At 42.1% G+C, this 22,664-nt stretch overlaps 1 protein-coding gene across 1 annotated transcript in view; it reads right to left on the bottom strand.

Annotated features, from left to right (window-relative positions):
- The window catches only part of Abhd12 (abhydrolase domain containing 12), an 83,739-nt gene that overhangs the window by 18,005 nt on the left and 43,070 nt on the right, over window positions 1-22,664 (bottom strand). The window contains exons 2-3 of the mRNA XM_013027123.1: window positions 10,148-10,272; window positions 1,949-2,054 (exon numbers count right to left, since the gene is read on the bottom strand). Coding sequence (XP_012882577.1) covers window positions 1,949-2,054; window positions 10,148-10,272 — 231 coding nt within the window. The remainder of the gene's footprint in view (window positions 1-1,948; window positions 2,055-10,147; window positions 10,273-22,664) is intronic.

The raw sequence follows: 22,664 nt of genomic DNA, 5'->3' as shown, positions 1-22,664 counted from the left end.
ACAGAGCTCAGCAGAGCCAGCTACCAACAGGAGGAAGGAAGAGAAGAGTGGCAAATTGTCCTGTCCCTAGACAAGCCCTGTGGTGTACTGTTAATCACTAGAGAAGGTCTGAATTATTATGTTTCTTCTGTAATTCTTACTCAAATTCATTCTAGATACCAGTGACATGGATCTTACAAAATTCAATAGCCAATTCCTTGTTTTCTCATATCTTAACATCCAGCGTTTCATTTCTAATGCACCTAATACATTCATAAGGATCGCATTTTGGGTGTTGTGGCCACTACAATGATCATTCCCATACAATCATAAAGCTATAGGATAGAGGGTCTGGTTTTGATGGCTGCAGTGGTGCATGCCTATATCCCAGGAGCTTTTACAGTTCCAGATACTCAAGAGGCTGTGGTGGCAGGATTACTTTGTTTTGGTCCAAGAGTTTAAAGCAAGGAAGGAAAAGAGGAAAGGAGAGAGGGACATAAAGAAGAGAGGGAAGGGAGACAGAGAAAGAGGGAAGTCTATTTTTAAAATGTTAGTTGCTAAGGGGCTTCCAAAAACCAGCCTACCTCTTGGGGCTTCTGTCAGAGGCCCAGAAGTCCCCCCACCCTCAGGCATTAGGAAGATCCTCATGCCTGGGTCTCTCCTTCAGCTCACTGGCTGAGGGGAAGGCTGAGACTTAGCTGCTAATGAGAAAGGCCCTCTGGCTGCACGCAGTCCTTTGCAGTCTTCCTTTAAGAAGCTGGTAGGAGTATCTGGCAAGATGGTGAAGGTGGCCGTGAGTGAAGCTTGCTGCTTCCCATGGCCCAACTAGATGGCACAGGGGTACAAATCAGGGTAGCACCTGACACAGTGTGGCTGTCACTCCCTAGACACTTAGCATTGTCAGTAAAACAACAATTTGGGGTAACTGACAACTTAGGAAGTTGCTTTAGTGCTTTTGGCCTAAGTACCACCACACTTGCACCCCTCCTGCAATAGGACAGACACATATTCCCAGATGGAGAACCGACCCATTTCCCCACTAAATAGCCCTGGATAAAATAGGCCAAGCTAGAGTCCCACATGCATGGATCAGCAACTGCTAGATTGAATCAAAACATAACAAAAGACTCCACTCCCTACATCAACTACTAAGAATAAAAATCTCCTTTCTCGTTTTATGTTCTTTACCAGGAACCATCATTAGAATTTGTCTGAATGTCCTCTTATACACCCTTGGAATCTACTCACAGCATTCCATTTACAAGCTTCTCACACACACAGTGGTTTTCTGAGACTGCGGAAAGAGACTTCATGACTACTGAAAAATAAACGCAGCCAGATAAAGGAACAGTGATTCAGTGCTGCTTCTAGGAGAAAAAAAGAAATGCCATAGCGAGGCAGTTTTGGGGCCAGCTGTTCAGTAAAATACTTATTACCTATGCAAAAAAAAAAGCATGAAAATGTATTCCAAGGAGAGACAGAGATGTCATGGGACTTAAACCCAACTTAAATTTACATCAAATATATATATATATATATATATTAAATATATATAATATTATATATATTATATGTTTAGGAGACAGCAAATGCCGATCACCGGCTCCTAAGAAGCGCTATTGGTGAAAAAAAAGGAACATTTAAATGTGTATTTACAACTCTCTGCTTGCATTTTTTGTTTCTAGCTTGTTTTTTATTTACCTGGGAAATAAGACTCTAAAAACAATCTGGTTACAAAGACTTTTGCTGTTTCAAAAACCTCAGAACAGAGTTTGGCACCAGTTCATCATGCACCATTAGGATCAAATTTAGCTGAGATCTTCCCTTTGCCATAAGAATGAGTGAAGATAAAAATGAGCAAGCAACACTTCAAAGTTCAGTGTCAAGGACATAGGCCGGGCTAAGCAGGGTCCTTCCCAGATCCAGAGGAGCCAGCACCCAGCTCTGCAGCCTCCTCACATGTACTCACCAGACTCCAATCGTTACGTCTTCCTCTGGCTGGAGGTAGTAATTGCAGGTGTGATTTAAACCTTGATCCTGTGGTTTTTTCAGGTCAATAAAATAGGGAACCCTCACTGTAGGGAACGAAGAGATGGAATCAGTTAGTTGGGGTAGACTCACATATACATGAATAGAAAAATAGCTGCATAATCACATGTATACTTGCACACCCATAGATACATGTTGACAGGTACCCCTTCCTACCCCCACAGCAGATGTGAAGTGCTCAAAAAGCATCAAGTACATTTTCTGTAAAATCCTGCCAGACGGAGGCTGCAGACAAGACTGTGAGGCTGAAAGAGCACTATAACACTGAGAGTAATCTTCACAACCACAAAAGTTGTTCAAGGTATGAGAAAATGCAAGGCAGAGAAGGAAAAAAGTCACTGAAAGCAATAAGGCTAAACTGGCCATAAGGGAGGCAGAGACATGGGGCAGACAATCTTGTGAAAGAACTCAGCTACACAATAGCTGAAGGCTAGGGCCAGGATGGGTGGCAGGGGTGATAGGAAAGGGAATTATGTACAAGATGTTCTCAGTCTTCTGTAGCCACAAGAATCAAGCCCTGCTGAATGTAGGAGGTAAAGAAGGTAGAGGAGTTTCAAAGTTTTTAGTGTTGTCACTTCCCAGAAAGAACAGTGGAAGATGAGGCATGGGACCAGTGAAATGGATTAATCCAAACCTTGTCCAGACTCCCTAACATGACAACAATGCAAAAGGAATCCTATGGTCCAAGTCATCTGCAGTGAGGGCAAAAGCTGGGTAATCTGATGCCCAAAATTCATGGGATTGTTATCTCTGAGGAGCATCCATGGCAAAGAGGGAATCAATTGTAAAGTAACCACTGTGAAACCAACAACTATACCCATGTTTAGCTCAGGAAAAATATAAAAACACACATGTCAGATGTGGGGAGCACTTAACTTTCTACTTTACCACTGCTTGTGGTAAACACAACTTTTGATGGCAAATTTATTAAAAAATGAAAACCTTATACAAACACACACACACACACACACACACACACACACACACACACACACACACAGCTGGGTGCTGGTGATTCACGCCTGTAATCCTAGCTACTCAGGATGCTGAGATCTGAGGATCATGGTTCAAAGCCAGCTTGGGCAGGAAAGTCTGAGACTCTTATCTCTAATTAACCACCAGAAAACCAGAAGTGGGACTGTGGCTCAAAGTGGTAAAGTGGTAGCAAAAGAGCTCAGGAACAACTCCCAGGCCCTGAGTTCAAGCCCCATTACTGACCAAAAAAAAAACAAACAAATGCAAGATGCTTAAAAAAAAAAAAAGAGGATTTAATTATTCGGCTTACAAAATGGTGGCTCCCACCCAAAAGGAACAGTAAAAAAGAGTAGGATGGTCCTGACTTCTAGCTGATCCTGTTTTCTAAAAGGAAGCCACAACAGCTGCCCACAAAGGTTTGTTTTTTTGGTGAAGAAGGGGTTTCATGACAATTCTCATAGATCACATGGCATCCTGCATGTCTACTTCTCACATGGCATCCTGCATGTCTACTTCTCACTTCGTCAAATGCCACTGGAACTTGGGGAACATTTGCTGAATAAGTGAACCACCTGACTTGCAAGAACCCAGAGTGTACACGCTTCTTCCCAGATATTCCTCTGAGCATTTGTTTTACCCTATGTGGGAAAATGAATCCTCTCCCCACTGGACTGCTGTTTGTATGGCCAACTTTTTGATCTACATCTTTACGCTTTCCTATAGTTTCCTTGTTATAGGCTGAGTCATGTCCTCCTGGAAAGACATGTTGAAATTCTTGCCCCAGCATCTTTGAATATAACCTTACTTGGAAATCAGATTTAAATAAAAGGAAGCAAGCTTAAATGAGTTCATCAGAATAGTCCCTAATCAAATATGGTTAATGACTGCTAGAGATTATTTGGACTTTGCCAGAAAACCATGCAGACATCCAGGTACAAAGAATGAAGAAAGGTTTATTGCTGGGAAAGGGGCCAGCATGACCCCTTCTCACAGGGGAGAAGTGAGAAGCGCAGGCTATTGTCTGAGGTGACCTATATAACCTAGGTTTAGGAGAGGCTAGAAGGGGCTAGGAGGCAGAGACCCTGGTGTGGGCCAGGGGCTTCATCATGGTGGACTAGGATTTATGGCTGCTGCCCAAGACCCTGCAGCTGCCTAGACCTGAGAGTCACTCTAAGGGGCTCTTGTTGCCTTCTATGGCGGTAGCTGCCCCAGAGGTAAAGGGGGAACATGCTAAGCTGTAGAGAGGGGAAGGAGCATAGTAAGCTATGCTCTTTGGGCTAACAGTGACTTTATAAAAATGTGGAGGGCCTCATGAAAAGGTCTGTGAGAAGAAAGTCATGCATGCACAAGCCAATGAGTAACACAGACTACTGGCTACCACTAAATGATGCGAGAACACAGGAAAGACTTATCAGAGAGCATGGCCTGCTGACAGCTTGATCTTCTACATTCTAGGACTGTGAGAGAATAATTTGTTAGGAAAATGGACACAGTCATACAAAGGCGTTTAGATTGTATCCTGACAATGGTGTCATGAGATAGGACTTTTGGCATGGAAATAATAGAAAGATTGAGCCAAGTGCGTGGGCTTTAATGGGCTTCAGCTCCCAAGTGGAAAGGAGCCAGCCCTGACCAAAAAGTAGACAGACTGTTCCTCAAGCAAAGAAAGAAGTGAAACTTTATTGCTTACAAGGATGGACTAAGGAATGGTAATCATCTCGCCTGAAGGACTCCAGGTACCTATGAGACAGAGGTAGAAGCTGCAGAATTGTAGGTGTTTATGCTAATCCAGTGGTTCCGAGAGAACAGGATAGGAGACAAGCTCCAAGGGCAATCAGCAAGTCTCCATGAAGGCTGAAAAGAACTTGATCCAAAGGTTGCAGCAGCAGAGCAGAAGAATTTCAGACCTTTTCACCCCATCTCATTCATCAGATATCTGCAGGCCTAGGAGCTAGAGGGTTTATTTAGGCTTTCCTAAGCTTAAACAGTGGTACCCTACAGGCCTGGGTCCATTTCATGGGCTACCTCAGCTTATAGAGGCCCACTCACATGCCTCCATTCTATGACTTTACTGTATACTTTTGGAACCTGAAAGCTGAAAACACCAAATATGCAGACCTGGTGCTCATCATCAACACTGGACCAGTACTCATTTCTGCAGCCCACCTCTGCAACTAGAGCTGCCTTCATCCTTGCTAAAGTGAGAACCAAGTCACTGAGTGGGAGATACTTGACTTTAGGGCTCAGCTTCACTCACAGCTCAGTTCTATGTCTGGAAGAGTCTAGTGATGTAATACAAAGTGTCCTGCGGCTCTGAGAGGATACTCTGGTAACTGCCAAGTGATTTAGGATTAGCAGCTAATCCTCAGAGCTTCTGCTTCCAAGTAATTTAGGAGCCCAGAAGCCCTATTCTACTCTAGGACAGCCTCATTCTAGGAAGCTGCTCTTTTGGTTCTGTTTTAATTCTGATTGAGTCAACCATCAGAAAGGAAGTACATGGAACACTCTGTAGTCCAGCAAACACCACCCCTACACAACAACCTCCCTTACTCAGCAGCACTCTGACTAGTGTGACGACCTAGAGACAGCAGGCTGGTCAGTGTCAGGGCCATCTAGCCCCAGGTACTGTGGCTATAGGAACCACCTGGCCAGCACTTCCAGATAAGAAGAAATGACACAAAACAAGGGAACAAGGACAAGGTGTGCGTGAGTTTCGCTGGCCTGAGTAGGGTCATAGGATCTGCCTAGACCAAAAGTGCAGCTCACCCCTTTTAGCCAGTATCAAGTTGAGTACAAGACAACCATCAATCCTTTGTGACTCCCCCCTCCCTCCCCATGACTCTGGGATGCTATCTGGAGCTGCCCGTCTAGGCCTCTGCCTGGACCCCTGCTTCACTGAGACTGGAGCAGGAAGATAGTGCCTGGGGAATGGGCCTCTGGGCGATGCTTCTATATAGTTCACTATAGGCATGGTCCAGCTCCCACTGCCATCACGCACAGGTTTACCTCAAAGAGGTTTTGTCTGCATAGCCTGGGAACCCAACCTGCAAGATCTTGGTTGTAGGCCAGCAAGGCCCATCTAGCTGCTGGCCTCTGGCTTTTCCAGTTGCTTAAAACCTACCTTCAGACCACGTCCCCACACATCAGCAACCACAAATACTAACAGGCACAATTTAGAAAAGATCCTGCATGTACAAGGTGTAAGGTCCGCCCCCAGGCCATGCAGGCCCGGTGCTGATACCTCCCTACCTCTTGGCTGTTTCCATCCAGTATCTGTGTTACCTAGGTAACTGGTATACCTAGAAGCAGTCACCACCCCTCCTGGATCACATCCTGGTGAGGTCATATCCTGATCTAGTATGACCACACCTCTTCCCATCCCAGGCCTAGATAAGTCCTGGCCCAGGGGTGGGTCGGCCCTTTTCCAACGTGTCTCTCCACCACACATGAAGGGGGCAGCAGTTGGGTAAACAAACTTTTCCTGCCTGAATAGTGCTTGGTGTTCTCTTTGTCGGCTACCTAATGAAATCTACCTATTTAATATATCTTTTATACAAGGTACACAGAATAGAACAAGTAAATACATGAATGATAAGCACGTTACTCTGTCTTCAATATTTTAGCTGTACTGGAAATATTTCCCAAGGTCAACGACTGAAGCCCTGAATTGTAATGGACATTTGTTGTGATCTGGATTTGATCAAATTCCAATTACTTGATGCAGCAATAGGGACTTCCACTGAAGTGGAAAGACAAGAAAGCTATCAGGCTTAATGTAGACTGTTCAGGGTAAGGAAGAAGGCTGTGATTACAGATCTAATCTGGCAATTATAGATCTAATCTATTTCCATTAAAAGGTTCTCCATAACCTCTGCCTCTGAACCAAGACTTTCCTTTTGCCTACATCAGAGAAGGGAGTGACAGCTGGGAACACACTAGATTCCAAGAGAGTTGGGATGGAACCAGATGTGGGAACACCAAGTACTGAAAAGCATGTATGTTTATAAGAACAGACACCAAAAACTACAGGGTCGACAAGAGTTTATTGGAATGACTTTCATTTTGTTACTTCTGCTAGTTAGAAGTGTGTGTGTGTGTGTGTGTGTGTGTGTGTGTGTGTGTGTACTAAAGCAGTCTAATATCTTAAACTATAATAAGCTTCTAAAGCTTATTTATCTAATTGATAGTGTGTGTGTGTGTGTGTGTACTAAAGCAGTCTAATATCTTAAACTATAATAAGCTTCTAAAGCTTATTTATCTAATTGATAAATTTGGTTCCAGACAGATTTGGTGTGGATTTAAGACTATGCTAACCATGGTCTAGAGCCTAAAAGATTGTTATATTTCCTTTAGTTTCAAACTGGACAGCTACAATGTTACAATTTCATCTGGTAACATTAAACTCCTAAGGGTAATGCCCTTGTTCACCTGCAACATAGAAGACACAGGTAGGAACTTTAAACTTTGATCACATTATGACTAGAAAACCACAAACTGAGCCTTTTCAGAGCAACAGCCTTCCTCCCTGGAGAGTGGACAGAACTATGCACACTGAGGATCTTAAACCCAGACCCAGCTTCCTAGAAGGTAGGCAGGGTCCTTCCTTGCAAGAGAAGTCCCTAGTAAGAGAATGCCTGGAGTGTGGAGCAGGTCAGTGCTCACAGGAGTGGGGCTGCAAAGAATGCCTAATTCTTATTTCTAGAGTCAAGCCCCAGGACCCCCACACCCAAAAAAAAAAAACCTGCCTGTGGGTGGTAGGTAGATTTTTTTCAGTAACTTTTCAGAAGAAGCCAGAAACTTGATATCTAAAAGTTTTTAAAAATACTGACACAGAGAGACCATGAAAACACGCACATACTCAATTGCCATAGGGCTGGGGATGGAGCTCAGATAGCAGTTGTCTAACACACGTGAGGCCCTGGATTCAAGCCCAGCACTGGGGGATGGGGAGAGCGACAGCTCCCATGGAATACATACAGGAAGGAAAGCCTTGAGGACAGATATCTCCCTGGGGTCTGTGGATGTATACAGCTCCTATTCTGTGCTACAGGGGCTGGTAGGGAAAGTTCTATGTGCTGGCAGTCTACCATGTCACAACAAAATTGTAGCCTAAGGTAGCCCAAATAACTGACCTGAAGAAAATCAATTCAGGTCTTTACTTGGAAATCCACAGCTGCCAAGTTCCTGAGGACATCACATCATATTTGGCCCTGCCATCAATTAAGCTCAGACACCTGAACAGCAAAGACTCTTCCCCAAGATGGGGAAGGGGGTTGGGGATAAGATTAGGATTGTGAGGGTAAATTGTAAGTCTGTAGCCCTTGTGGCTTTGTGATTACATATAACCCTAAAACCTCCTATACCATACAGGATACATTTCAGAGACATTAAAGTTTGGGGGGAAGGGATTCCTCTTGATTTTAGTAGTTTCTCTTCCTTCCTTCCTTCCTTTCTTTTTTTGTTGGTTGTGGACCTGAACTCTAGACCTGGGTGCTGTCTCTCAGCTCTTCAGCTCCAGGCTATTGCTCTACCACTTGAGCCACTTCGGGCTTTTTCTGCTTATGTGGTAGAATAGGAATAGAACCCAGGGTCTCATGTATGCACTGAGCCACCTTCCCAGCCCCACTAGTTTCTTTTTTAAGCTTGTGCTTCTTACTAATGACAAAACTCAGATACCATAAATTCTCACAGGTTCATTGAGAGAAAAATCAAATTTTTCTTAAATGTTGCCCCTATATTTTACAATTATTTTTACATACCTAAATAAAAACCTCTGGTTTATATTCACAAGACACTAAACATTCACCTTACTATTCCTATTCCCTGTTAGCCAGTATCTTCCAGGTTTCTGTGACTAAGTCTACTATAGACTGAACATTGGAAAACTTGTTAAGCTATTAACCCTGACCCTACAGAGCCTGGAACTCAGTCACTACAGAGGCTGGACTTAAATCCTGACATGCTTGGCCCCACCCCTGGCTTTGCATCATCCAGCCACAGTAACACAAACCAGCCCTTCCCCTCTGCTCCCTGAGATCCATTCACTCCTCTGGAGTTCACCTACTGCCTCCACAGCATCAAGCTCAGTTTCTGAGCCTTAAGCTCCCAAACACATGCCAATCAAACTGTATAAACCCATGTGACCAAAAAGCCTACATGGAGCTCGCACAGAGCCTGCCTTCCATTCAGCACTGTGGCATTGCAACATCCTATGCAGGCTCCAATCCCTTCCATCCACCCCATGTTGGGTGTCAAATGATGCTCTTAAGGTACTGTTTCCAGTAAGCATATGTGGAAGCCCTTATCCAGTATCCCATTTCTCCAAAAGTACATTAAAAAAACAAAAACAAAAACCTGACAGCATCCCAAGTTAACTCAAGGAGCCTAGAAATACAAGTCCAGCCCAAAATTCCACAGAAATCAAAGCACATCAGGTTGTTTTTGTGTTGTTGTTGTTTTAAGAAGAGATTCTTGGGGCTGGGAAGGTGGCTCAGTGGTAGAGGGCTTGCCTTGCATGCATGAGGCCCTGGGTTCCATTCCTCAGCACTACATAAGCAAAAAGAAAAAAGCTGGAAGTGGTGCTATAGTTCATGTGGTAGAGCACTAGCCTTGAGCTGAAGAGCTGATGGGCAGCGTCCAGGCCCAGAGTTCAGGCCCCATGACCAGACCCTCCCTCACCCCCCAAAAAAGAAGAAATTCTTTTTTTTTAAGTCCTAACTTTTTTTTTTTTAAGATTTGATATTTTCCCAGTGGCCATGTTTTTCCAAGAATATTTCATCAACTTTCTAGACTGCAAAAGTTACATCAACTCCAATATGTCAGCTTTGGACAACTTTTTACATTGTCAACATTTTTATTCACCTTAGCTCAAAAAAGACCTCCCACACCCCAATGCAGTACCGTCATCAGAGACAAGAATGAAGCACTGTAGGGCAATGCCGTTCCTCACCTAGGAAGGGGCACAGGGAACTTGCTGAGTAATGCTGTACATACTTATGTTTAATGATGTACATAAATATATTTAAGGTTTGTACATTTTACTATGTGTCATGTTAATCTCAAAATAATAAGACACTTGCTAAACTCAGACATCATCATAAGAGTAAATCCTAAGTAAAATTAAAGAAAAATTAACAGCACTTACCAAAATTCAAGAAAATCAGTTTGGCCTGTATCCCAGGACATAGTTTGACAAGAAATGGAATGGCAATGTAGAACCCCAAAACACAGAGAAGTATCTTCCTCAGCCGGAACCACAGTCCCTTTCGCCTGTGAGAGAAACAAATAAAAGTCAAAAGGTAGTTGGTACAATTTTCCCATAGTTTACTAACAGCATTGGCAGTGTCTAAACAAGGACCCCAAGCATCTTTTCCTACAGGCATATTGCCAGTTATAAAAGCAGTTTCCTACTTCCTGCTTTTAACAATTGAGGAGCTTCTTGTTCTATGTCTAGCCAAGTATGGGGAAGTACTCTGTTCTCTTCCTTTTTTATTTCTTCCTACTTTGTCCTGAATTACTAAATAAACCTTTGCTAAGCTCCCAAAAACAAAAAGTTTGAGACAGTCTTTTGAGCTAATTAGATAAACTGGAGAAGTTGTTTTCCTATCTATCTATCTATCTATCTATCTTTGAAAGCCAAAGAAATAATCCTGTTGATGTCTTATATTCACTCTTAGATTAAGAATCTAACAGAAATAATGGACCCTCTAAAAGCACTCCACTTAGCCATGTGAGAATGGCACATACCTATAATCTCAGCTATGAGAGAGGTTATAGACAAGGGAAAGCTATAGGTAGGAGCGGGACCCAATCTGTTAGCCTAACCTCCTCCACCTTAGGAGCCACTCCACTATCTTAGGCCCTGCTGTAAAGCATGGTTTTTGCCTGAAATCTGGTGACACAGGCATTTCACAAAAATTAGCTGACTCAGGCCTTCTCTTATTGGGGGACAGAGACAAGTACAATCATAAATCTTAGCCTTGCCACAACAAAATCCCCTGTTCACATGTACCTCACAAACTCCACATCTCATACAAGACAGACTGCAGAGTACCCCCCACCCCTAGTAAAACTCTCCACCACCAGCTCCCTATAGCTACCCTCCCCCGTTTAATGGCAGCTGCTGCTCTCTGTCCTGATAGTCAGCCTGCCAGTCTTTCTGCCATTGAACTTTTCCTGCCCTCTTGGACATGTGTAGAATGCTTTATCCGGTCAAGACATCTAACACTAAAAAATAACTAAAGCAAAATCAGACTGATTCAAATGACAGAGGGTCTGCCTAGCAAGCGCAAGGCCCTGAATTCATACTCCTCTCTGCCCATTGCCCTCCCCCCTCCCCTGAAAAAAAAGAAAACACCCCACCTGACATCGAACCCCCGCTGCCACTTCATCTCATTGAACAGAGGCTTCTCTGGGTCTTTCAGTCACCCTTCTGATAACCAGCTCTGTGGTTAGTTACTCATTAGCTGCACGTAGGAAGCATGTGCAGCCAAGAACCTGTCCAACCAGGTCCTTAGGAAACTACAGAGGGCTGAGGGCAAGACTGTGTCTGTCAATACCTGTTTTGGCATTTCTGTTCGGCCCCTTGGACCTATCCGGTAGGATCTTTCTCCAGGACTTTTAGGCCAGGCCATTACTTCCAAGATCTCAAGATCCTCTTCTGATCTTTCAACACTACCAACAAATCCTCAAACAGGTTCTCAAACCCAGGGACTCTCACTTCTGATTTACACTAAAAATTGAGGAACCTCAAGAACATCTGTTTGCATGGCTTATATTTATTACTATCTATTATACAAGCAATGGAAACTAAGGCATTTCAAAATGTTTATAGGAGGCTGGGGGATGTAGCTCAGTGGTAGAATCGTTGCCTAGCATACACAAGGCCTTGGACACCATGCCAGTACCCACCCACCCCACCCCACACGTTCATTAATTCATATTGTACATTCATATAGTACTGATAATACACCTACAGCTCAATAGAAGACAGATGGATCCTCCTATTAACCTCTGCATTCAATCTGTTGTGACACATGATATAGAGCATCTGGAAAACTCCCTGTATACTTCAAGAGTGAAAAGGGCAAATTATATCTCAGTGTTATGGAATCATTTTTGATCATGCAGACCCTGTGAGGGGTCTTGGGAACCTTATAAGTGCAGAGTCACACTTGGAGAATTGTTGTTCTCACCATCCCATCTAAATTTTAATGGTGCTAATTATTTCTGGAATATTTTAAAAAAATTTAAAATGGTTTTTAAAACATACAATGAACTGCTGAAACATGTAACAATAGAGATGCCTTTCAAAGCATTAAATAAACTCAAAAGATTATACACTAGCCAGGTACCACTGGCTCATGCCTATAATCTACTCAGGATCACAGTTCAAAGCCAGCCTGGTGCAGCCAAGTCTATAAGACTCTCATCTCCAATAAACTAGACAGAAAAAGCGGGAAGTGGTGCTGTGACTCAAGTGGTAGAGTACTTAGTCTTCAGCTGAAAGAGACTCACTCAGGAATAGTACCCAGGCCCCCAGTTTAAGTCCCAGGATCAGGAAAAATAAATGAATGAAAATAAATAGATAGATAGATAAATAGATAGAACATGTAAACTGATCTAAAAATCTAAAATCTAGAAGAGGTAAAAACAAACAAACAAACAAACAAAAAAACCTCCAGGAGCAGAAAAATCAGAACCATGCTGGGTGTCAATGGCTCATGCCTGTAATTCTAGCTACTCAGGAGGCTAGGATCTAGGGATTATGGTTAAAACCAAGCCTGGACAGAAAAGTCTGTGAGACTCTTAATCTCCAATTAACCAGTAAAAAGCTGGAAGTGAAGGTGTGGCTCAATGGAGTGCCATCCTTGAGGGGATAAAGTAACTGCACCATGGTCCTGAGTTTAAGCCCCAGTATCAGCACCAAAATGCATGTGGTAAAAAAAAAAAAGGGGGGAGGAAGAAAGGGGTGAAAAAATGAGGGGAAGGATTTGAAAAGGAAAGAAAATCAGAACAGTGATAACTAGGGACTAAGGTAGAGGAGGAGTTTTAGAATTTTAGAATGATGGGAATAATCTTGGTTGTGGCTGTGGTTATATGACTGTATATATTTGTCAAGACTCATTAAATTGTACAGTTAGAAGTGAGCACGTCTCAAATGAGTGGTAGAATGCCTACCTAGAAAGTATGCAAGGCCCTGTGTTCAAATCCTAATTCTGCCCTCACCAAAAGTTAGACTCGGGAGATTTACTAGATATAAATAACTTTCAATAACACCAATGTTGTTGATCAGTCAATAAGGTTGCTATAAATACCTTCACAAGGCTTATGACAAATACATCTGATCATGTAATTCATTATTCACTCGTTCACAAAGTCCATGCAACAGTCACTGCTGAGCACCCACAATTCTGTAGGTGATAGAAAACCAGAGCAGCAGATGCAGAGGTGGCAGGCTATGTGAGAAGCACCTATGCTTGGGTACATGGTCCAGAGTGACCTGACTCTGGGTTACCAGAGAAGGGCCACGGACTGACACACTAAGTTAGGAATACAAGAACTAGCTAGATAAGGGAGAACAGTTTAAAATAGCATCTTATATTCCACATATAATCAACCCACCACTACAATGAGGGAAAGCTAGCAATATTGTAGTTGAAAATATCCAACTCATCCCTTACTAGCATGCAATCTTAGGCAAGTCCCTTAACCTCTCTGAGTATTGTTTCTGTTGATGTTTGGTGGGGATAATAATGGTGTCTCAGGCTCAGTGGCAGACTACTTGCCTAGCATGCTCTAAGTTCAATTAGTTCAATTGCCAGCACTGCAGTTAACAGCAGCAGCAACAACAATGCTAATAGCCATGGCTCCTCTGAGGGTCCTAGAAAGATTAAAATAATGCATGTGGAATGCACATGGGAGTCCCAGTACCAAATCCTCTACATCTTCTTCAGGGTATAATGGGAGAGGTCAGGAGAGGAAAGGAAGGAATCAGGATGTCATTCAAAAAGAAATGGAAAACTCATAGAAAGGAAATAGCCAGCCAGGTGCACCAATGGTTTTGCTGGTAATCCTGCTTAGAAGGCTGAAACTAAAGGATTGTGGTTCAAGGCCACAGGGTGGGGGAAATTCAGGAGACCCCCCCCCTTCTCATTGAAGAGCTAGACTTGGTGGCATATATCCATTATCCTAGCTACAACTGGAAGCACACATCCAGGAAGGGAGTGAGACAGTACCTTTAAAATAATCAGAAAAATCAGGACTGGAGGTATGGTGCAAGGTTAAGAGACCTGCCTAAGAAGTGCAAAGCCCAGAGTTCAAATTCTTGTGCTACTGAGAGATTTAAAGAAAAGGCAATAGCCTGTAGTCAAATACATTGCCACAAATGCCTGACACTTCTGCTTGGGTCCTCTGTTAGGCTATCTAGTGTTACCTGTGTCCCCTAATTGCTCATTCTTTGCCTTACTAAAGGTGGTAAGGTTTGAGATTTTATGCCTATGAGAAAGGAAAGTAAATGCCCACACAAGACACTTGCTTGAAAATGTTCATGGCATCTTCATTCAGTGTCCCCAAATTGAAAACACCTCAATGCTCATTGGGTGGATTAATGAACCCAATGACATATTCTCAGATGAATCTCACAATAACTAAGCTGGCTGGGCTTAGTGAGCCACTGGCTCACACCTGTAAGCCTAGTTACTCAGGAGGCTGAAATTTAAGGAGAAAGGTTTGTCGGTTGTAGAGCTTAAACTCTGGGCCTGGGCGCTGTCCCTCAGCTCTTCAGCTCAAGGTGAGTGCCACTTCCAGTTTTCTAGTGACTTATTGGAGATAAGAGTCTCATGGGCTTTCCTGCCTGGGCTGACTTTGAACCGTGATCCTCAGCCCTTAGCCTCCTGAGAGCTAGGATTACAGATGTGAGCCACCAACGCCTGGCTAGGATCATAGTTTAAAGCCAGCCTGGGGCAGGGAAGGCTATGAGATTCTTATCTCCAACTAACCCTCAGAAAATCAGAAGTGGTACTTTGGCTCAGAGTGATAGAGCACTATCCTCAAAGCAAAAGAGCTCAGGGACAGCGCCCAAGTCCCAAGTTCAAGCCCCAGTAACTAAGCTGGATACAGGTCACTAAGTGAAAGATAGCAGGACATTGGTAGTTTTTTACTTGGACATATTATTTTACCTAAAGTTTCTCTTTTATTTGTGGAACAGAATTAGTATTTTCTTTCCTGTGGATTTCATGGTGATGTTTTCTCCATGGGCTGAAATAAATAGCTTTTTAGTATATTTAAAATAATATTTTTCTGTGGCACTGAGGACAGAAACACTACGGCCTCAAGAATGCTTAGCAAGTGCTATTTTACACAGATGAGCCACAGATCCAGCCCTTACTTCTTTATATTTAGAAATATATGTTAGAAATCATCACATATATATATATATATATATGTATAAGATATAGAAGTTAGAAATATAGAAGTTAGAAATCATCTATTTCTTATCAACTTAAAGGCAAGAAGAAAATTAAAGTGAATATAAGCAAAGTTTAGAAGACAAAAAACCTCCTCTTCCTCTCCTCTTCTTCCTTCCCTTTCTCCTCCCCCTCCCACTTCCCTTCCTCCTATTCTAGAGATTGAACGGAGAGCCTGGGCACTTCCTGAGTTTTTGTACTCAAGGCTAGTTCAGCATCATTTATAGCTTTTTGGTGGTTAATTAGATATAAGAGTTTCACAGACTTTCCTACCTATGTTGTCTTTAAACCATGATCCTCAGATTTTAGCCTCCTGGGTAACTAGGATTACAGGTATGAGCCACCAGTACCCATTTCTTCTTATCTCTTATGACAATGCTTTTATTATTATCAGAAATCTCTGATAGCATCACTGTTTACATAATCACTTCTTGCTGGGAAAAATGACCATTCCCAATTATTGGTAGGAATGAGTACTGCCCATACAGCTAAGGGAATGCACCACTTTCCTGTACAGACACTGATCTAATCACAGAAGCAAATTTCACACAGTCAAGTATAAGATCAAATGTTCTACCACAGCCTATACTGTCATATATTGTGGGTTGTGGGGTTATTTTTTGTTGTTATTTATTTACTTATTTATTTTGTTGGTCGTGAGGCCTGAACTCTGGGCCTGGGCACTGTCCCTCAGTTCTTCAGCTAAAGGCTAGCCCTCTACCACTTGAGTCACAGCACCACTTCTGGGTTTTTCTGTTTATGTGGTGCTGAGGAATCGAACCCAGGGCTTCATGCATGCAAGGCAAGCACTCTACCACTTAGCCACCTTCCCAGCCCATGTTGTTTTAAAGATTACTTGTCTTTTTAGTACCACAGACAGATAACCAGTGCAAATGATCATGAAATAAAAAGAAACTGTAAAAATACAATATAATGAACTTCCATGGGTCTCAGGAACTGTACTCTTTGGCACTCAGTCCATAGAAATGAGGACCTCACTTCCAGCAGCAATTTTTACACGAGTATTTATAGCAGCTGTGGTGGTGACATTATAGTCTGTACCTTCACAAACTTGTACAAGTGACAGCACAGCATGTGACACACACATACACAGTGCGCTTACAAGATAAATCTGGATTAGTTCTAGAGACTGCATTGATGTCAGTGACACCAATGTCAGGCTGATTTTGCACTCTGGTTGTGTGAGATGTTATCATTGAGGGAAGCTGGGAAAAGGGATTCACTGGGCCATGAATCTGTATTTAAAATAATAAAGTAAAAATTAGAAAAAAATCAGTTACAAAAGACCAAGTAAACAAAAGTATGTAATCATTAATAAAGCTGATCATTGGGAGGAAAGGACTTTATCTGTGGTCTAGGCAAATATTAGTCTCATTTTCACCCATGAGGAAACTCCCAAGGACTTGAGTAACCTGCCCAAGGCTACACCAGATATGTACCCCAACATCCTACCTGGAGAAAGCCAAAAGAGGCCTAATCTGAGGCAAGCCAAAATGGTCCTTAATGCCAAGTGACCGTGGCTTTGGATCTCATCCCTACCCTCACCCTCACTGGAGAAGGGTACATATGAGGCAAGACACTTACCAGGGCACTCAACAAGCTACTATGGATTTCCTTCTCCGCAATGGTAGGTTTACAGACATTGCTTGACAGGAGACTTCTTTAACAAATTATTTAAGGATAATCTCTATAATTTATATTTCTTACTGCCTCCTAAAAGAGTAGATCACAACATAGGTAGATCCCCTGTTTAAATTGCTTGGTGGGAGCTACCTGGCTAGCCAGGGACAATGTTTGCTGAAGATCAAAGGTCTGACAAGGAAGAAGGTAACCAGCAGGACAGGTAGGGAGGTGCAGGTCAACATTCTGCCAGTTTCCATGGCTCAGAGATAAAAAGGCAAAGTATCAGATTGAATAACAGCCACTGCCCGTAGGCCCTTTGCCTCTCTGGTATCTAGCAAATCAAAGGCTAAAACCCAACACAGTGTAGTATATTATAGTATAGTGTGTGTGTGTGTGTGTGCATATGTGTGTGTCCATTCCTCTTACACTGATGACACAGATGTCCCCAGACAATGTGGTGGTGACAGCTAGAGGAAACTACAGGGAAAGGAAAGAGATGTACTTAGGAGATGTTATGAAATCTTGTTTAAGGTATATGATGTCAGCCCACTGTCTTGAAAAAAGGCAACCTGACCAACAAATCAATTTCAGGGTGTTCCTCAAAATATTTAAGAAAATATAGAATTTGGTTAAATACTTTGTCCTTCCAAGTAAATTAAAGGCTAAAAAAAGTTGAGATTCTTTTAATCTGATTCAGTCATGCAAAATAAAGATTCAAGATGTCACTCAAGAGTACTTCACGGTTCTTGTCTAGCATGTATGGAACTAGGAATTGTCACTTCATTCTGACAAAGTTTTTCTTGTGAACTGAAAAAAATAAAAAAATAAACAACTCTTGTATCTGTCAAGAGAATGAAGCTGGCACCAGTGGCTCACGCCTGTAATCACCTAGCTACTCAGGAGGCTGAGATCTGAGGATCATTTGTTCAAAGCCAGCCTGGGCAGAAAAGTCCATGAAACTCTGATCTCCAATAAACCACTAGAAAACCGGAAGTGGCACTGTGGCTCAAGAGGTAGAGGGCTCGCCTTGAGCTGAAGAGCTGAGGGACAGCACCCAGGCCCAGAGTTCAAGCACCATGACCGACAAAAAAAAGAGAGAGAGAGAGAGAGAATGAGGTCTCAGGAGAGAGACATGCAAATACAGAGCCAGAATTCACCAGAGCAGATATCTAGGAGCTGAAAATCCTATGTGAGCGATGAATTCTAGGGGCTCAGTTTGGATTGGTCTGAAGGACAGTCAAGGGGAAGCAGGCTTTTGTGGGTTTTCCCTCTACGAGCTCTACCAGCTCATCAGTGTTTTGTTTTTTGTGCCCATTCTGGGGCTTGAAGCCTAGTTGCTGACCCAGAGCTTTTATGCTCAAGGCTAGTGTAAGGTCTGCTCCAGCCAAGTTTCCACCCAGTACCTGCATTACCTAGGTAACTGGCACACCTGGAAGAGGTCTCATCTGCTGAGGTCACATCTGGATTCGATGTGGCCATACCTTTCTCCCACCTGATCCCACCTCCCTTTACCTGGCCACACCTCCCCCAGCCTCTACCCTAGATAAGGCATGGAAGGGGTGGAGATCAGACGCTCTCTTTCCAACAAGCCTCGTGGAGTGCCAACCTGGGCTGGTGCCAGGTGGAACAATGAATAAACCTACCCTTTACCTGAATACCACGAGCGTGGTGGTGTTCTTACTCGGCAGCCTCTTTAAAAACCTAACGGCTAGCAATTTACCACTTGAGTCAAAGCTCCACTTCCAGCTTCTGGTGGTTAACTGGAGATAGGAGTCTCAACCATATTCTTGTCTGAAGACCTATTTTTAAGCAGATCAGAGTACTCCATTCTTCACAACAAGATCTACCCTCAGAAGAAACTATTTTGCCAGAGGCTGCCCTGGACAAGGTTTTATCAGAGCCTAAATGATATGAGGGAAAGAAAATGAGCTTCTGTGGTAGCTCTATTTATTCTGTCCATCTGACCTGAGCGGTGGCTGAGCCACTAAAGTATACATGAAGATCACAGCAATCAGGAAGACCCCAGACCTAAGCACAGGAGATGCTTCGCTCCCTCCCCACACCTCACCATCACACCACTACAAACCTTATTTACAGAAGTTCAAAATAAGTGAGGCAGAAACTGATAGGTCTTCAAGAAGAAACGGGAGAATCCACTAATATAGTCAGAAACTTCAAAACGCTCCTATCAGAAATGAACAATGGGGGGAGGGGGAAGGATTGGGAGAGGAGGGAAAGTAGGAGAAAATGAGGGAAGGGATAATAAATTTGACCAGAAATGTACTTATTACCTTACTTATGTATCTGTAACCCCTCTGTACATCACTTTGACAATAAAAATAAAAAATAATAAAAACCTGCCTTCTAGATTTAAAAGGCAGGTTTAAACCCAATACCATCAATCAACTGGGTGTAACTGCCAACTCCAGACAATCATTCAATAACAGAACACACCTTATGAAATTTAAAAGGACACAAATCTCAATGTCTGTTTTCAGATCACAGTAAGATTAAACTATAAATCAGTAACAGAAACAGCTCGAAAAAATCCAAAAATACTTGGGAAATCAACAAACTACTAAATAATACACTGGTAAAAGAAAAATCATCAAGGATCTAGAAAGAGCAGGTTAAATTCAAAGCAAAAGAAATGTAATAAAATTGGAGCAGAAATTAATGGGATTGAAAAGAGAAATTCAACAGAGGAAAAAAAGTCAATGAAACCAAAAGTTGTTTCTTTGAAAAGACCAATACAATTGATAATCCTCAAGTCATGCTAAGAGAAAAAAAGAAGACAGAAATTATTATCAGCAATAAATAAGATTTCACTATGGAGCATGTGGACATTAAACAAATACCATGAACAACTCTGCTTACAATGTGATCATCTCGATGAAGTGAGGCAATTCCCTGAAAGACACAATCTGCCAAAATCACACAGCAGCAGACAATCTAAACAGCCCTATTCCTATTAAACGAATCAGTCAATAATTGCCAACCATACAAAATAGAAGGTATGAAGTGTAAATAAGCTTACTGCTGAATTCCATCAAGCATTCAGGAAGAAACTATGACTACTCTTTACTATTTCTCCCAGAAGACAAAAGTCAATGGACCACTTCTTAACTCATCTTATGAAGTAAGCATTACTCTAACACATAAATCAGACAATGAAATTATTTTTTAAAAAAATAAGACTTAAAGATCATTATCTCTCATGAATAGAGATATAAAACCCTCTATACAATCTTAGCAAATCAGATCTTACAATGTACAAAAGGAATATACTATGATCAAGTGAAATTTATCTCAGATATATGACTAGTAATATTTAGAAATTATGCAATCCAGCCACATCCATTCTTTTTTTTTTTTTTGTCAGTCATGGGGCTTGAACTCTGGGCCTGGGCACTGTCCCTCAGCTCTTCAGCTCAAGGCAAGCACTCTACTACTTGAGCTACAGCGCCACTTCCGGTTTTCTGGTGGTTTATTGGAGATAGGAGGCTCACGGTCTCTCCTGCCTGGGCTGGCTTTGAACCGCGACCCTCAGATCTCAGCCTCCTAAGTAGCTAGGATTACAGGCGTGAGCCACCAGCACCTGGCTCACATCCATTCTTGATAAAACTCTTCAATACACTAGGAATAAAGGGGAATTTCCTGAATTTAATATTATGTACAAGAAATCTATAACACACATTATATTCCTTCATTCCTTCCTCCAATTTCTTTAATTTTAATTTCTTTCGCCCTTTCTCTCTATCTCTAAGATAGGGTCTTACTATATAGTACAGAAAGCCTAGACCTCAAACTCACAATTACCCTCTACACCTCAGCTTCCTGAGTGCTAAAATTACAGGTATGTACTACCATAACCCATTTGCTAGCACCATATTAGTGAAAAATTTAAACCTCTCCCGCTTGGATCAATTACAATGCAAGTATGATTCCTTACATTGTTGTGTAATAAGACAATAAATTAAAGGTATACACATTGGTAAGGAAGAAATAATTTTTTTTGGTTCACAAATGATGTGAAAATCCAAAAAATCAGCAACAAAGAAACCTACTGGAACTGAGTGTAACAAAGTTACAGGATACAAAGTTAACCTAGAAAAGCCAAACATTTTCATATATATTGGCAATGAACATAATAGTATCACCCAAATGAAATACTTAGGCATACATTTAACAAAACATGTATTTAAAAAAGATAGGGGGCTGGGAAGGTGCTCAGTGTAGAGTGCTTGCCTTGCGCATGAGGCCCTGGGTTCAATTCCTCAGTATTACATAAACAGAAAAAGCCAGAAGTGGCACTATGGCTCAAGTGGTAGAGTGCTAGCCTTGAGCTGAAGAGCTGAGGGACAGAGACTAGGCCCAGAGTTCAGGCTCCATGACTACCACCACCAATAACAAAAAAGATAGGATCATCTGTATCATTAAAAAAAGGGTCAATATTGTCAATATGTTAGCCCACGCCCACAGTTCAGGTCCTGTGACCAAAAACAACAACAACAACAAAAAACCCTCAAGCAAATTATTTCAGAATACCAACAAACTGATCCTAAAGTCTATTTGGAGATGCAAAAGATCCAGAATATAAACCCAATGTTAAATAAGAAAAACTTAAAGAACTGATTCTACCAGACTTGAAGCTACATTAATCAAGACCCTATGGTACTGACAAAAATATAGACAAACAGATCAATGGAACAGAAGAGAGAACCCAGAAAGAGAAACGATATAAAAATAGTCTATTGATCCATGACAAAAAAAGCAAAGGAAATACAAGAGAGCAGATAGTCTCTTTCACAAAGGGTGCTGGCATAACTAAACATCCATATATTAAAAAAAACAAACACAAAAACACACATGAGTCTAAACTCAGATATTACATTCTTCAGAAAAATAAAGACAAAATGGATCATACATCTAAATGTGAACAGAAAATAAAACTAGTGGGAGAAAAATAGAGGAAAACTTTTAGTGTCCTTGAGGAACGGCAATATTTTGGACACAAGACCAAAGGTGTGATGCACAAAAGAAATATGGCTGGGCACTGGTGGCTCATGCTTGAAATCCTAGCTACTAAGGAGGCTGAGATCTGTGGATTGGGCCAAAAAGTCTGTGAGACTCTCATCTCCAATTAACCACCAGAAAATTGGAGGTGGGCCTGTGGCTCAAAGTGGTAGAGCACTAGCCTTGAGTGAAAGAGCTATGGACAGGGCCCAGGCCCAGAGTTCAAGCCCCACTACTGACACACAAAAAAGGAAATATAGTAAGTTTGTATTAAAACTAAAACAAAAAAAATAAAACTAAAAACTCCAACCTTGCCCCTGGTGGCTCACACCTGTAATCCTAGCAACTCAGGAAGCTTAGAACTAAAGATGCAGGTTCAAAGCTAGCCTAGGAAGGAAAGTCCATGAGACTATTATCTCCAATAAAAAATCCAGAATTGTGGGCTGGGAAGGTGGCTCAGTGGTAGAGCGCTTGCCTTGCATGCCTGAGGCCCTGGGTTCGATTCCTCAGCACCACATAAGCAAAAAGAAAAAA

Source organism: Dipodomys ordii, unplaced genomic scaffold (assembly GCF_000151885.1).
Source record: "Dipodomys ordii isolate 6190 unplaced genomic scaffold, Dord_2.0 Scaffold99, whole genome shotgun sequence".
Classification (NCBI taxonomy): domain Eukaryota; kingdom Metazoa; phylum Chordata; class Mammalia; order Rodentia; family Heteromyidae; genus Dipodomys; species Dipodomys ordii.
This window is presented reverse-complemented; position numbering and strand designations above follow the sequence as displayed.